The following is a 13,969-nucleotide window of genomic DNA, read 5'->3' as shown; positions in this document are numbered from 1 at the left end:
AAAAAAAGATCCTTAACCTGCTGTGCCACCAGGGAGCTCCCTTTATCTCACTTTTGATCCCTTGTTCTACTGAATTTCTGTTTTTATTAAGTCCTTCCGCAGCTCGTGGTGCCTTTGGAGAGTGGCTTTGCTGCTTGTTTTATTCCAGGGTCTTCTGAACACTGTGTGATCCCTGAAACGTGTCCACACCTGGCCCTGCTGAGCATGACACTCGGTCTGCCTCTCCTCTTCTCAATCAGTTACAGAAACATGGGTCCGCAGTTACTAACTCCCAGGACCTATGTTCTGTTATTGGACTGTTGGAAAGCCCCATTTTAGAGAAAGGCCCCGAGTCCCAGAGAAGTCGCTGTATCACGGGGGCAGCCATTGGCAGGTGCATGCGGATGTCTTTCCCCAGAGCCGAGTTGGACCCTCCGCTGTGGCCGAGGGTGCCACCGAGGGCCAGGCGGAGTGCGGGGCCCGAGGATCCCAGCTCCCCTGGGCCTTGGGCTCCCTCTTCTGAGCACTTCTTCTAAGTTCCGGAGGGCTTGGGCGTTGAGACCCCTACTTCCGCCCAGCCCGCCCTGCCTCTGGATGCGGTGCCTGAATTCGCAAGGGGTCCTCGTGGTTCTCAGAGGGAAGGGGACTTGTGGGGGTGGACAGGGCTTCTCTACCTGAGGCCATTTTTCTCAGGCTTCCTCTGGTTTCCTCCCAACGTCTCCAGCCTGTCTTCCCAAGCTCGGGCTCAGAGGCCATTTGCAGGTCCCCAGCTCTGTCTGGGTGGGGAGGACGGGAGGCTTCTCCGAGACCCGGCTCTTCTCTCCACTCTTCACGCCTCCTTCATGCTCTCCGCCGGTGGGTTATTCTGGCTTTGGTCATGTTTGTGGATTCTAGAACAGCTTGGGGCCTTTCTTCCGGTCAGGAGGGAGTGCGCCTGCTCCACCTGACGTGTTAACCTGGAGCTTAGGCACCCCTGGTGTTGGTCCCGCAGCGGCGCGGCCGGCAGCACCGGGATCTGTGAGCCCTCTCCCCACTAGCAGGGCCAACCGCGGAGGACCAAGCAGCCACCGTTATCCAGTGTTCCTTCCGGAAGCTCCTGGCAAGAAAGGAGCTGGCCCGCCGTCAGCAGGAGCACCAGGACTACCTGGAGCAGATGGAGAGGCTGCAGAGGGAGGTGGGGTCAGGCGGGGGTGGCTGGGGAGACAACCGCTCGGCTGGGGCAGGGGACTCGGAGTGTAGGAGACAACGGCAGGGCTGGGGGCGGGGACGGAGGGCTGGGGGCGGAGACTGCAGGGCTGGGGGCGGGGGGCTGGGGGCGGAGACTGCAGGGCTGGGGGCGGGGACGGAGGGCTGGGGGCGGAGACTGAAGGGCTGGGGGCGGGGACAGCAGGGCTGGGGGCGGGCACGCAGCGCCGGACGTAACTGCTGGCTGGGGCTGCCCGCAGGCCTTCGTGGCCCAGGTCCGGCGGGAGCAGGAGGCGGCCCGGCGGCGGCGGGAAGAGAAGGCGGCAGCCGAGCAGCGGCGGCGGGAGGAGCGGCAACGCGAGGCGCGCCTGCTGGAGGCGGCCTTCGACGGGAACCTGGGCGAAATCCAAGCCGTCCTGCGGGAGGTGAGCGGCGGGGCGGCGGGGCCTGGGGCCGGGGCGCCGCTGACAGCCTCCCCGCGCAGGTGGAAGAGCTGCTGACCCGCGAGGGCGTGGGCTCCGACGCGGCGGGGTTGGCGCGGCGGCTGCAGCGGCGCGTGGCACTGGTGGACTGCGAGGACGGCGGCGGGAACACACCGTTGTCCGAGGCGGCGGCGGGCGGGCAGCCCCTGGCTATCCAGCTGCTGGCCGAACAGGGCGCCAGTCCCAACAGTAAGGTGGGCTCCGGGGAGAACGCGGGCGGCGGGGAGAACGCGGGCGGCGCCTCGCCGGGGCGGGCCCTGCTCATCCAGCGCGACGCGCAGGGCGCCTTCGGCCGGACCCCGCTGTACCGAGCGGCCTTCGGGGGCCACCTGGAAGCCGTGGAGGTGCTGCTGAAGCTTGGAGCTGACCCCCGAGTGTATGCGGACGACGGGAGCACCCCGGAGCAGGTACGAGAGCTGGGCGGAAGGCCCGGGGCCCTCGCTCTTTCTCCCCGAAAGCTGTCAGGAGCTGGGTGGCCCCGTGCTGGCTGGTCCCCGCCGTCCAGGCCCCAGAACCCCCACGCAAGGCCTTGGCAGGCCCTTTCCTCCCGGAAGTCCTGGCTTTGAGGCTTCCCGCGGGATGGAGAACACGGCGCCGGTCTCTGCGGGCTTCCCGGGGTCGGGTGGGGGCTCTACCTATCTCCCCGGACCCTCAGCACACCCTGGAGGTCGTGTTACCATGGAGGTGGGGACACGGGCTGGCTCCTGCTGGCTCGCCCACCTGGCCGCTCACCTGGGCACTGTCTGTGTCTCTGAGAAGATTGGGCCCTAAGGCTGGGAGCCGCGACCCCCTGCCCCAGGCGTCTCCTCCCAGACGCCTCTGGGCCAAGGCTGGGGACACAGGGGCCTGGACTTGACCCCTGCCCAGGAGTCCAGATCAGATGGGGCTGAGGTGCGGCGTATGGGAGCAGCTGGGAAGCCTGGTGGCTAAGATCCCTCGATTCTTTAAAAAAAATGTTTTTAAAAAGTTATTGAAGTTTGGTTGATTTACAGTGGTGTTTGTTGCAGGGGTGCCCAAAGTGACTGGCCAAGGGCAGACGTCTCTCTAATTTACCCGTCCCCCACTTTCCCCTTTGGTAACCATAAGTTTCCCTTCTGTGTCCCTGGGTCTTTTTTCTGATTTTGTAGTAAGTTCGTTTGTGTTTGCTTTTTTTTTTTTTTTAACATTAAAAAAATTTTTTTTAAGGCCCTACCTGTGGCACCTGGAAGTTCCTGGGGCCAGGGGTCTAATGGGAGCTGCAGCTGAAGCCTATACCACCGCCACGGCTACACCCGATATGAGCTGCACCTGCAATCTACACCGCAGCTTGTGGCCACAATGGATCCTTAACCCATTGAGCCATGCCAGGAATCTAACCCACATCCTCACAGAGACAACGTCGGGTCTTTCACACACTGAGCCACAGCGGGAACTCCCTGTATGTATGTTTTTAGAGTCCACATGTGAGCGATATGACATACTGTCTTCAGCTGACTCCACTTCGCATGGTCATCTCTAGGTCCATCCACGTTGCTGCAGATGGCATGAGTTCATTCTTTTTACGGCCGAGTGGTGTGTATGTACCACAGCTTCTCTGTCCGTTTGCCAGTGGACACTTAGGTTGCTTGCATGTCTTGGCTATTGCGTATAGTGCTGCCGTGAACATTGGGGTGCATGCATCTTTTCGAGTTAACAATTTCTCTGGATTTATGCCTAAGAGAGGGATTGCGAATCATACAATAGCCCAATTTTTAGTTTTTAAAGGAACCTCTATACTGCTCTCCACGGTGGCTGCACCCCTTTGACCTTCCCAGCAGCAGGGTTCCCTTTTCTCCACACCCTCTCCAGCATGTGTTGTTTGTACATGTTTTTTGTAGACCTGTTGATGGCCATTCTTTCTGGTGTAAGGTGGCACCGCATCGTGGTTTTGACTTTGCCTTTCTCTAATAACTAGCAATGCTGAGCACGTTTTCAGGTACCTATTGGCTACCTGTGTGTCTTCTTTGAAGGAACGTCCTATTTAGGTCTTCTCCCCATTTTTTGACTGGGTTATTTGTTTTTTTGGTATTGAGTTGTATAAGCTGTTCATGTATTTTGGAGAGTAATCTCTTGCTGGTCGCATTGTTTGCAAATATTTTCTCCTGGTCTGTAGGTTGTCTTTTTGTTTTGTTCCTGGTTTCCTTTGCTGTGCAAAAGCTTTCAAGTTTCATCCGGTCCCATTTGTTTATTTTTGTTTTCATTTTATTTTATTTATTATTATTATTTTTTGTCTTTTTGCCTTTTCTAGGGCCGCTCCTGGGGCATATGGAGGTTCCCAGGCTAGGGGTCGAATCGGAGCTACAGCTGCCAGCCTGCACCACAGCCACAGCCATGCAAGCCACGTCTGCAACCTACACCACAGCTCACGGGCAATGCTGGATCCTTAACCCGCTGAGCAAGGCCAGGGATCGAACCTGCAACCTCATGGTTCTAGTTGGATTCTTTAAACACTGAGCCACAACGGGAACTCCTTGTTTTTATTTTTGTCACTCGAGGAGGTGGGTCCGAAAAAGCATTGCTGTGATTTATGTTAAAAAGTGTCCTGTGTATGTTTTCCTTTAGGGGTTTTATAGTGTCTGATCTTGTATTTAGGTCTTTCATCCATTTTGAGTTTATTTTTGTGTGCGGTGTAGAGAGTGTTCTAATTTCATTCTTTCACATGCAGCTGTCCACAGTTTTTCCCAGCACCACGTATTTATTTATTTATTTATTTATTTGTCTTTTTGCCATTTCTTGGGCTGCTCCCGAGGCACATGGAGGTTCCCAGGCTAGGGGTCGAATCACAGCTGTAGCCGCCAGCCTACGCCAGAGCCACAGCAACGTGGGATCCGAGCCGCATCTGCAACCTATACCACAGCTCACGGCAACGCCAGATCCTTAACCCATGGAGCGAGGCCGGGGATCGAACCCGTAACCTCATGGTTCCTAGTCGGATTCGTTAACCACTGTACCATGATGGGAACTCAGCACCACTTATTGAAGAGACTGTCTTTTCGCCATTGTATAACCTTGACTCCTTTGTCATACATTAGTTAACCACAGGTGTGTAGGTTTATTTCTGGGCTTTCTATCCTGTTCCACTGATTTATATTTCTGTTTTTGTGCCAGTACCATGCTATTTTGATGCCTGTAGCTTTGTAGTATAGTCTGAAGTTAGGGAGCCTGATTCCTCCAGCTCCATTTTTTTCCCTCATGATTGCTTTGGCTATTCAGGGTCTTTTGTGTTTCTATACAAATTTAAACTTTTTTGTTACAGTTCTGTGAGAAATGCCATCAGCAATTTGATAAATATTGATTGACTCTGTAGCGTGCCTTGGGCAGCATGGTCATTTTAACAGTATTGATTCTTCCAGTCCAAGAGCACAGTGTATCTTTACATCTGTTTAACGTGTCATCTTCAGTTCCTTTCATCAGCATCTTACGGTTTCTGAAGTTTTAATTTCTTTAAGTGAGTCTGATTTGAACCTCAGGCCCCCAACCCTCTCAGTCGTAGGCCCCACCCCAGTCTGTAAGGCTGCGGTGCTGCCTGGAAAATGTGGGCTTGGCCTGAGGTCCAGAGCCCCTGCTTCCCCCTGTGGGCTGTCAGGACCTTTGCACAGCTGGGGACCCCATGCCCCGGGCTCCTGCACCCCCGGACCATCACCCCTGACCTTGGCAGGCATTCGCTCTGCTCTTTTTGGCTTCTTCACTTTCATAAGCAGCAGGACAGGTTTTAAAGGGCCAGCAGAGGTTTTGGCTCAAACAGCTCCTGGAGTCTTCTTGGACAAAGGCGCGAAATGTGGGGCCAGGAGGACCAAAGGGCCTGGGCCGCAGAGGGGCCGCAGAGGGGCCGGGGTGGGCGTGGGGGCAGCAGGAGGCCCAGGCTGGAGGCCCAGCACTGTGAGGAGCCAAGAAGGGTGCAGGCATCTGTCTGCGGGGTGTTGATGAGGGTGTCCAGCCAGCCGGTGCCTGAGGGGGATCAGGGGTCGGGGGCCCTGAGAGGAGCAGGGCCCTCAGGGTGGAGGAGGGGAGGGCCGGGGGCCCCTGGCTGCCAGGATGGACTGTCTTCAACAGGTGGTCCCCAGGGGAAAGAATGAACCGAACCTTGACCTGAACTTCACACCCGATTAAAAAAACAACTCACTCACAATGGATTATGGGAGTTCCCTTGGGGCGTAGAGGGTAAGAATCTGGTCTTGCCACATCTGTGGCTCAGGTCGTTGTTGTGATGCAGGTTTGATCCCTGGCCCAGGAACGTCCACCTGCCTCAAATGTGGCCAAAAAAAAAAAAAAAAAAAAAAAAGTTCTTCAACAAAAAGCACAATGAGTGTGTAAAAGAAAAACTTTCGCCCAGCGGAAGCCCCTGGTAGGAAGTTGAAAAGGCACAAGCCCCAGAGAAGGAGACGGTCTTCGCAGACCGCACATCTGGCAAAGGGTCCACCTTCCCCGCAGCCGGACGCCGCTCCACGCTCAGCGCCGAGGTCCTGCAGCCCAGCGGTAAAGCGGGCAGAGGAGGCGGCGAGGGCACCGGGAGGCGGTCAGCATCCTCACACCGGGACGAGCGGAAACGAAAGCCTGTGACCACAGCGACTGCGGGTGAAGGTGCGGCCGCTCCGGAGAAGTGTGGCCGCTTCTGAAGAAGCGACGCGTTCGCACGAGACTCAGCGTCGCACTGCTGGGCACTTTCATTTCTTTTCTTTTTTCTTTTTGGTCTTTTTAGAGGTTCCCAGAGTAGGGGTCGAACTGGAGCAGCAGCCGCCGGCCTCCACCACAGCCACAGCCCCGCCAGATCCGAGCCGCATCTGCGACCTACGGCCACGCCGGATCCTGAACCCACGGAGCAAGGCAGGGATCGAACCCGCAACCTCCTGGCTCCTCGTCGGATGCGTCCACCACCGAGCCACAACGGGGACTCCACTGCTGGGCATTTTCGCCCAGCAGAGTGAATCCTGTCTCCACACAAAAGCAGATACACCAGTGTTCCCAGCAGCTTTATTTGCTACGGCCCCAAACTGGAAACAAGCTGGCTGCCCTTGGGTGGGTGAAAGGCGACGGCCGCCGGCGGCGGGTGCACCCCGGGCGCTTCTCAGCCGGACGGGAAGGGGCCGCCACAGGGCACCACCCGCACGGGTCTCGGGGGTCTGTGCCCACTGAAAGGGGGCTGCGTGCCCTCTCCCAGGGTTGCGGACCAGAGGAGCCCGTCGACCGAACAGTTTCAAGATGAGGAAACTGTGCAGGTGGAGACGAGGTCAGTGGCTGCAGGGGCTGGAGGGGGCGCCAGAGGAGCGGGAGCGGCGTGGCGAGGACGGGGCGGCCGAAGGGAGCCTTGGGGTGGTGGGTGCGCAAACCTCCACCCGTGATAAAAGTGCCCCAAACTATACACACACAGAGGAGCCGGGCGGGATTGTTGCGAGGAAGAAAGCGGGTTGGGGACCGCGCCCCGTCCACGCCGCGTATGTACATCGACGGCTCTGTGGTTGCGCTGGTGTCGGCATGGGGGGGGGCGTGTCAAGGACACGTGCCACTTCCTGCAAATCTGAAATTGTTGCCAAAGGAGAGGCCAATAAAATGACCGGGCGTACAAAGAAACAGGAACATACAACCTACAGTGAAGAGCAAAATCAGCCAGAACTGACTCAGAAACGACGCAGACGACATATTAGTCGACAAGAGTGTGAAATCGTCTATACCGCGCACGCAGCGCACACCTGGCCGCGGCTGCCGGCTCATCTCATTGTCGTGAACTTCGGGAAGCTCCGGTGCTTGAGGTGAGAAATACCCTGGGTGGATTCACGGCAGATTAGACGGTGAAAGAGGAATCACTCAATTAGAAGACACAGCAACAGAAGTTACCCCAAACGAAGCGCAGGAAGAAGGTTGAAAAAAGAAAAGAAATAGAATGCTGCTTCCACGATGGAGTAAATGGGACCTGACTTAACCTTCAACCTGAAGTAACAACAAAACCCGGGCAGAACCTGTGAAACAGGGGTTTCCAAGACACCGAACATCAGGGAACAATCAGTGACCCCGAGAGGCTGGAAATAGAGCGTGTGAGCCCTTTGCCTGTCCAGCTGACGGCTTGGAGAGCATCCAGGCTGTGGTGTAGGAGGGGTCCCCCAGGACCTGATGTACCCCTGAGTTAAGGGGCCAGCACTCAGGGTCCAGAGGGCCCAAGGCAGGCAGCCTGCAGGCGCCAGAGCGAACGGCAGAGAAAGGGCGCCCCGGGGTCCCTGTGGGGGTTCGCAGTCCTGCCGCTGTGAGGATGCACTTTGGATCCCTGGCCTCGTTTGGTGGGTTAAGCATCCTGTGTTGCCACGAGCTGTGGTGTAGGTCGCAGCAACAGTATGGCTGTGGCTGTGGTGCAGGCCTGAAGCTGCAGCTCCAGTTCAACCCCCGGCCCAGGAATTTCTGTATGCTGCAGGTGGGGCCACAAAATGGAAGAAAAAAAAAAAAAGGTTTATGTGTACACTAAACCCTAAAGCAACTACTAAATATCCAGAGACTTATGGCTATTAGGATAAGTGAGACATAGTGGGAGTCTAAAACACATGCCGTCCAGAAGGAGGCAGGAGAAGAAGAAAAGGAAAATAAAGAAGAGATGGAAGCAGTTGGAAACAACAGCAGGCGTTCCCGTCGTGGCACAGTGGTGAACGAATCCCACTGGGAACCATGAGGTTGCGGGTTCGATCCCTGGCCTTGCTCAGTGGGTTAAGGATCTGGCGTTGCTGTGGTGGGGGCTGGCAGCTGTAGCTCCGATTCGACCCCTAGCCTGGAAACCTCCACATGTGCTAGTGTGGCCCTAAAAAGCAAAAAAATAAAAAATTTAAAAAATTAAAGGGAGTTCCCGTTGTGGCGCAGTGGTTTAACGAATCCGACTGGGAACCATGAGGTTGGGGGTTCGGTCCCTGCCCTTGCTCAGTGGGTTAAGGATATGGCGTTGCCGTGAGCTGTGGTGTAGGTTGCAGACGCGGCTCGGATCCCGCATTGCTGTGGCTCTGGTGTAGGCTGGTGGCTACAGCTCCGATTGGACCCTTAGCCTGGGAACCTCCATATGCCACAGGAGTGGCCCAAAGAAATAGCAAAAAGACAAAAAAAATAAAAAATAAAAAAAATTAAAGGATCCAGTATTTCTGCTGCTGTGGTGTAGGTTGCAGCTGCAGCTTGGATCTGATCCCTGGCCCAGGAACTCCATGTCACAGGGCAGCCAAAAAAGAAAACAAAAGTAGACTTCGGAACAAAAAGTATTACTAGGGATAAAAATTATTTTGGGAGGCTCCTTAGTGGCCTGGTGGTTGGGCCTCAGCGCTTTCATCACTGCAGCCCGATTCAGTCCCTGGTCTGGGAACTGAGGTCCCACTTCACGCCACTGCTCCCTGCAGCCAAAAACCAATATTGAAAAATCATTTCATCAAGATCAAGGGATCACTGCATCAAGAGGATGCCAGCGTCCTACGCATTTTTGCAGCTACAGACAGAAGTACAAGAAACGAGAACAGAACTACGGGAGGACTAAATCCACAGTTACAGCAGTGGCCTTCAGCCTCCGAACCTCAGTAATCGGTGCCACAGGAGACAATCAGGAAAGACGGAGGAGAAGGAGGCAGCCTTGTAAACTGCTCCCCAGCCTGCCCGCATCCCTTTTCCGTCATCTCGTGCTTTCCATTCAGTCCATCCTTTTTCCTTGCTGTTGGTTTATTCTTTCTTCATGTTACACATTCTCTCGTTAACTTACGAGTCGTTTGTTGATAACTTACCAGTCCACGCACTCGTTGCTGTGTCCAGTTCACCCTCCATCCTAAACCATCCCTCGTTTGCTCATTTATTTACCTACTGTTCATTAAAAAAATTGTTATAGTTGATTTGCAATGTTCTGTCACTTTCTGCTCACAGCACAGTGACCCCGCCGCGTATCTGTGCATTCTTTTTCTCACGTGATCCTCCACCGTCTTGCATGGCAAGTGTTCGGGTGACTCCCTGTGCTGGACAGCGGGCTCTCGTTGCTCATCCACTCCAGGTGCAACAGTTGGCATCTACGAGTCCTAAACTCCCAGGCCACCCCACTCCCTCCCCTTCCCCCTCGGCAACTACAAGTCTGTTCTCCCTGTCCTGTGAGTTTTGTTTCTTTTTGGTAGATAGGTTCGTGTGTGTCATATATTAGATTCCAGATAAAAGTGATATTAAATGGTATTTGACTTTCTCTTTCTGACTTCACTTAAAATGAGGGTCTCTAGGTCCACCCATGTTGGTGCAAATGACATTGTTTTGTTCTTTTTTTACGGCCGAGTAGTATTCCCCTGTGTGTATCTACCACCCTTCTCAGTCCATCCGTCTGCCGATGGCCATTTAGGCTGTTTCCACGTCTTGGCTGTCGTGAATAGCGTGGCAGTGAACTTTTCTCTAGGCGTTGAGGTCCCTCGTCTTAGCTGGTCTCCTCCGTTAGGTGGCTTCCCAGGGCGTGGGTTTCTCTCTGCTTTCACTGCTCCCTCTCAGCAGTGCTAGTGCTGTTCTGTTTCCTTTTCTGCGTCTCTCTCTCTTTCTCCTTCTGTTCTGTGCAGTTTTGTGGAGGGTTTCTTCCCCTTTTTGGAGGCTTAAGGTCCTCTGCCAGCCTCGAGCCGTCGTGTGCTGCTGTTCTGCGTGTGGACGGGGTCTTTTGGATGCGCTCGGGGGAGAAGGTGGGCGCCGCGTCCTAGTCGACGGCCTCCCCTGCCTCTACCCGCTGTCCGTTACCATCCGAGCTCCGTCCGCGCCGTCCCGCCGTCTACTCGGGGGAAAATCCTGAGAGCAGGGGCTGGGATGTGTTCTCTGATGTCGTACATTTTGGCCCAAATGTGGAAGGCACTCAGAAACTGTGTTGGACGGTCAAACGCACCCATTAAGTCATCTCTCCATTTGCTCAACCCACCAGCTCCTCACCTTACATTATTCATCCGTTAAGTCCCTTCTTCCCGTAATTTTTTGTGTTTTAGTTCATTATTTCATCCATTCTGTCAATCGATCCGAGTCCCTCATTCTTTTTATTTTTGTTTATTTATTTATTTATTTATTTGGTCTTTTTTTTTTTTTTTTTGTCTTTTTGCTATTTCTTTGGGCCGCTCCCGCGGCATAGGGAGGTTCCCAGGCTAGGGGTCGAATTGGAGCTGTAGCCACCAGCCTATGCCAGGGCCACAGCAATGCGGGATCCGAGCCACATCTGCGACCTACACCACAGCTCGCAGCAACGCTGGATCCTTAACCCACTGAGCAAGGCCAGGGACCGAACCCCCAACCTCATGGTTCCTAGTCGGATTTGTTAACCACTGAGCCATGACGGGAACTCCTGTTTTGGGGGTTTTTTTGGAGTGTGCAGTGGCTTGACGTGGAACCTCAGTTCCCAGACCAGGAGCAAACCCAAGCTGCAATGGTAAAAGTGTCGAGTCCTAACCACTAGGCCACCAGGAAACTCCCATTATTCATTCATCTGTCATTGGACACTTAGGTTGCTTTCACGTCTGGGCTATTGTCAATGGGGCTTCTGTGAACATACATGCACTGATGGGGTGCATGTATCTTTTCAAATTACAGTTTTCTCTGGATAGTTGCCCAGGAGTGGAATCGATGGGTCATATGGTATATTTAGTTCTCTGAGGAACCTCCAGCCTGTTCTGCACAGTGGTGGCACCAATTTCCACTCCCACCAGTGGTGAAGGAGGGTTCTCTTTGCACCACACCCTCTCCAGAATTTGTTATTTGTAAACGTTTTAATGACAGCCATTCTGACGGGTGTGAGGGGGACCTCACTGTAGTTTGAGTCTCATTCTCTAATAATTAGTGGTGTTGAGGGAGTTCCCGCTGTGGCTCAGCAGCTTAAGCTGACTAGCATCCGTGAGGATGCAGGTTCGATCCCTGGCCTTGCTCAGTGGGCTAAGGATCTGGCGTGGCTGTGGCTGTGGTGTAGGCCGGCAGCTGCAGCTCCAATTCAATCCCTAGCCTGGGAACCTCCATGTGCCGCGAATGCAGCCCTAAAGAGACACAAAAAAAAAAAAGAAAAAGAAAGTGACGTCGAGTACCTCTTGGCCATAGGTCTTGGGGGAAACGTCTCTGTAGGCCTTCTGCCCATTTTTCAATTGGGTTGCTTGCTTTTTTATTTATTCTTTTATATGTTCACCCATATAGTTTTCCATTTATTCCAGTTCGACTTACAAACTAATCTTTGGCAAATTTTTAAACTTACTTGAATCTCAGGTCTGTATATTCCTAAGTGGGGCTAATGACAGTTCCTATATATATTTTTGGCCATCCCTGTGGCTTGTGGAAGTTCCCAGGTCAGGGATCAAACCTGCACTAAAGCAGTGACAATGCCGGATCCTTAACCCACTGGGCCGCCAGGGAACTTGCAGTCCCTGTGCTTTGAAGATTAATGAGATAATAGATGTAGTCCCTTAGCACATTCCTGGCACACAGGGCTCAATACGTGGCAGCTGTTACTCTTGGAAGTTTTACGTGTTCAGTTTCTTTAAGGTAATCCTGGATGGGCTTCTTCCCACGTTCACCTTCTCTCTCCTGTCTGGCCATCCATTCACTGCTCCTGACACAGCTGCGAACTTTCTTTTGTAAACTACACATACTCAACACTGTACGAATCAAAGTTGTGGGGCTCTGTTAAAGGATAAAGGAAATACTCCTGGATGAACCACCTGAGGCAAAAAAGCTTCCTGTGGATCCCTGTCCCTTGCTTCTGAGAGCGGGCTGTCTGTGCCCCGCTCGCACTCGGGGGCGGGGGGGGGGGGTGCTTGAGAGGAGCGGGTAAGGAGAGGTTTGGGATGAGTGTGGCCTGCCAGCTGGGGCCTGCGGGGAGCTGCCCTGAGGGCCCTGCCAGCGGCGACGCAAGCAGGACGCCTGGGGCTGGTGGGGGAGGGGGCGTGCAGGGGGACCCAGAGGACCCTCGGGGCTCAGTTTGGGAGGAGCTGCTCCAGGTTCTCAGCGCTTCAGGGCCCACCCCTGGCCAGCCGCGAGAGCCCCATTTCTGCGAGGTGGTGCCTTTTTCTTTAAAATGGGAGTGTAACAGCCCCTCTCTCCAGGCTGGGCAGAGGACAGCACACGCCCTGAGCTTTTGACCCGTGTCCTCGGTCGCTAGGTGGCCTCTCTGGATGCGGTGGCCAGCGTGCTGCACTTGTGGGACCTGAGCCTCACGGATGTCATGCTGCAGAACATGGAGGCTGAGCGGCAGCGCCGGGCCCAGGAGGCCGAGCAGCACAAGGAGGCCGAGGCCAAGCGGTGCAGCGCGGGTGCGGGGGTGCGGGGGTGTGTGCGTGCGTGTCGGCAAGCAGGGCCTCTGACCCCTGGTTCCCTCGCATCCCAGCGTGAACCTCAAAGTGCAGCAGCTGGCGAAGGCACAGCAGCAGTGTCACAAGCAGGTGAGTGCACAGCCCCGGCGGCCCCGGGAGGAGCGGGTGCGAAGGGCGCCAGCCAGCTGTGCCCCGGCCCGCCCAGCTGCAGCAGGCGTACTGCGAGCTCAACCGGAGGGTCGCGGAGCACGACAGGTGCGAGCGGAGGGGTGCCGCCAGGGCCGAGCTCACGCTGCAGGTGGGCTTTCTCCCTGGTCCGGGGCTCCCGAAGGCGGGGCGGGCGTGGGGCATCCCTTTCCAACAGCCGCCTGGGGCGGGCAGGACGGGGCGGGGCCCTCCGTCCCTTCCTCGGGGTCCTGACGTGCGGGGTGGCGGGGGGTGGTCGGCCTCGCGCTGAGCCGGGTGTGCCCCCCCGCCCCAGGCCATCAAGGACGCAGAGGCGCAGGTGGACAGGCTCCGACAGGAGGCCCAGAAGGCCGAGGAGACGCTGGCCCAGGCCCGGCTGGAGCAGCGGGAGCGGACCCAGGCGGGTGGGCGGGGCCGGGCCGGGGGCGCCGGGGGAGGGGGGGGGGCGGGGCCGGGGAGGGAGGGGCGCCGGCCTCAGCCCCACCCCTCACGCCCCCTCAGGGGAGGAGGAGGCGCCCGGGCTGAAATGCCAGGTCACCGAGCTCCACGACGTGCTGCTGAGGGATGTGGGTGATCGCATCCGCGCCGACGGCAGGTCAGCGGCCTGGGTCTGGGACGCGGGACAGGCAGGCGAGGGGCGAGCCAAGGGCCCGGCGGTCGGCGGTGAGCTGGCGGCCGCCCCCAGGTGGCCTCTTGTTATCGACCCTTCGGGCCAGGCGGCCGTCTTCCTGCGCTACCAGGACACCAACTACGTGGACGCCGTGAACCCGGAGCACCTGCGGCCAGAGAGGCTCCGGCTGGCCCTGCTGGGGGCGCTCAGGTGAGGCGGCGGCAGGCGGGGCCCCGGCCCCGCGCCCGCGCTCACCGCCCCGCCCG

The 13,969-nt window shown here is 56.2% G+C and overlaps 1 protein-coding gene across 18 annotated transcripts in view; it reads left to right on the top strand.

The window, feature by feature from the left end:
• IQANK1 (IQ motif and ankyrin repeat containing 1) overlaps nt 1-13,969 on the top strand; it is a 43,926-nt gene that overhangs the window by 29,596 nt on the left and 361 nt on the right. For 2 of the 18 annotated variants that reach the window (XM_085021521.1, XM_085021522.1), the window contains exons 3-12: nt 1,020-1,153; nt 1,425-1,589; nt 1,649-1,840; nt 1,928-2,053; nt 12,757-12,896; nt 12,982-13,036; nt 13,113-13,205; nt 13,389-13,497; nt 13,595-13,688; nt 13,779-13,913. In XM_085021521.1, the coding sequence (XP_084877647.1) occupies nt 1,020-1,153; nt 1,425-1,589; nt 1,649-1,840; nt 1,928-2,053; nt 12,757-12,896; nt 12,982-13,036; nt 13,113-13,205; nt 13,389-13,497; nt 13,595-13,688; nt 13,779-13,913 (1,243 nt within the window). Of the gene's footprint in view, nt 1-1,016; nt 1,154-1,424; nt 1,590-1,648; nt 1,841-1,927; nt 2,054-3,079; nt 4,971-6,095; nt 8,475-9,022; nt 9,503-12,756; nt 12,926-12,981; nt 13,037-13,112; nt 13,206-13,388; nt 13,498-13,594; nt 13,914-13,969 lie in introns of those variants that run through there. The other 16 variants (XM_085021511.1, XM_085021512.1, XM_085021517.1 and 13 more) reach the window with 13 other exon arrangements.

This window comes from Sus scrofa, chromosome 4 (genome assembly GCF_054392235.1).
Source record: "Sus scrofa isolate SSC_HxYL_T2T_F1_AM1 chromosome 4, Sscrofa_HxYL_maternal_Yorkshire_Landrace_v2.0, whole genome shotgun sequence".
Lineage (NCBI taxonomy): Eukaryota > Metazoa > Chordata > Mammalia > Artiodactyla > Suidae > Sus > Sus scrofa.
The sequence above is the reverse complement of the archived record's forward strand: the minus strand, read 5'-3'. Positions and strand labels throughout refer to the sequence as shown.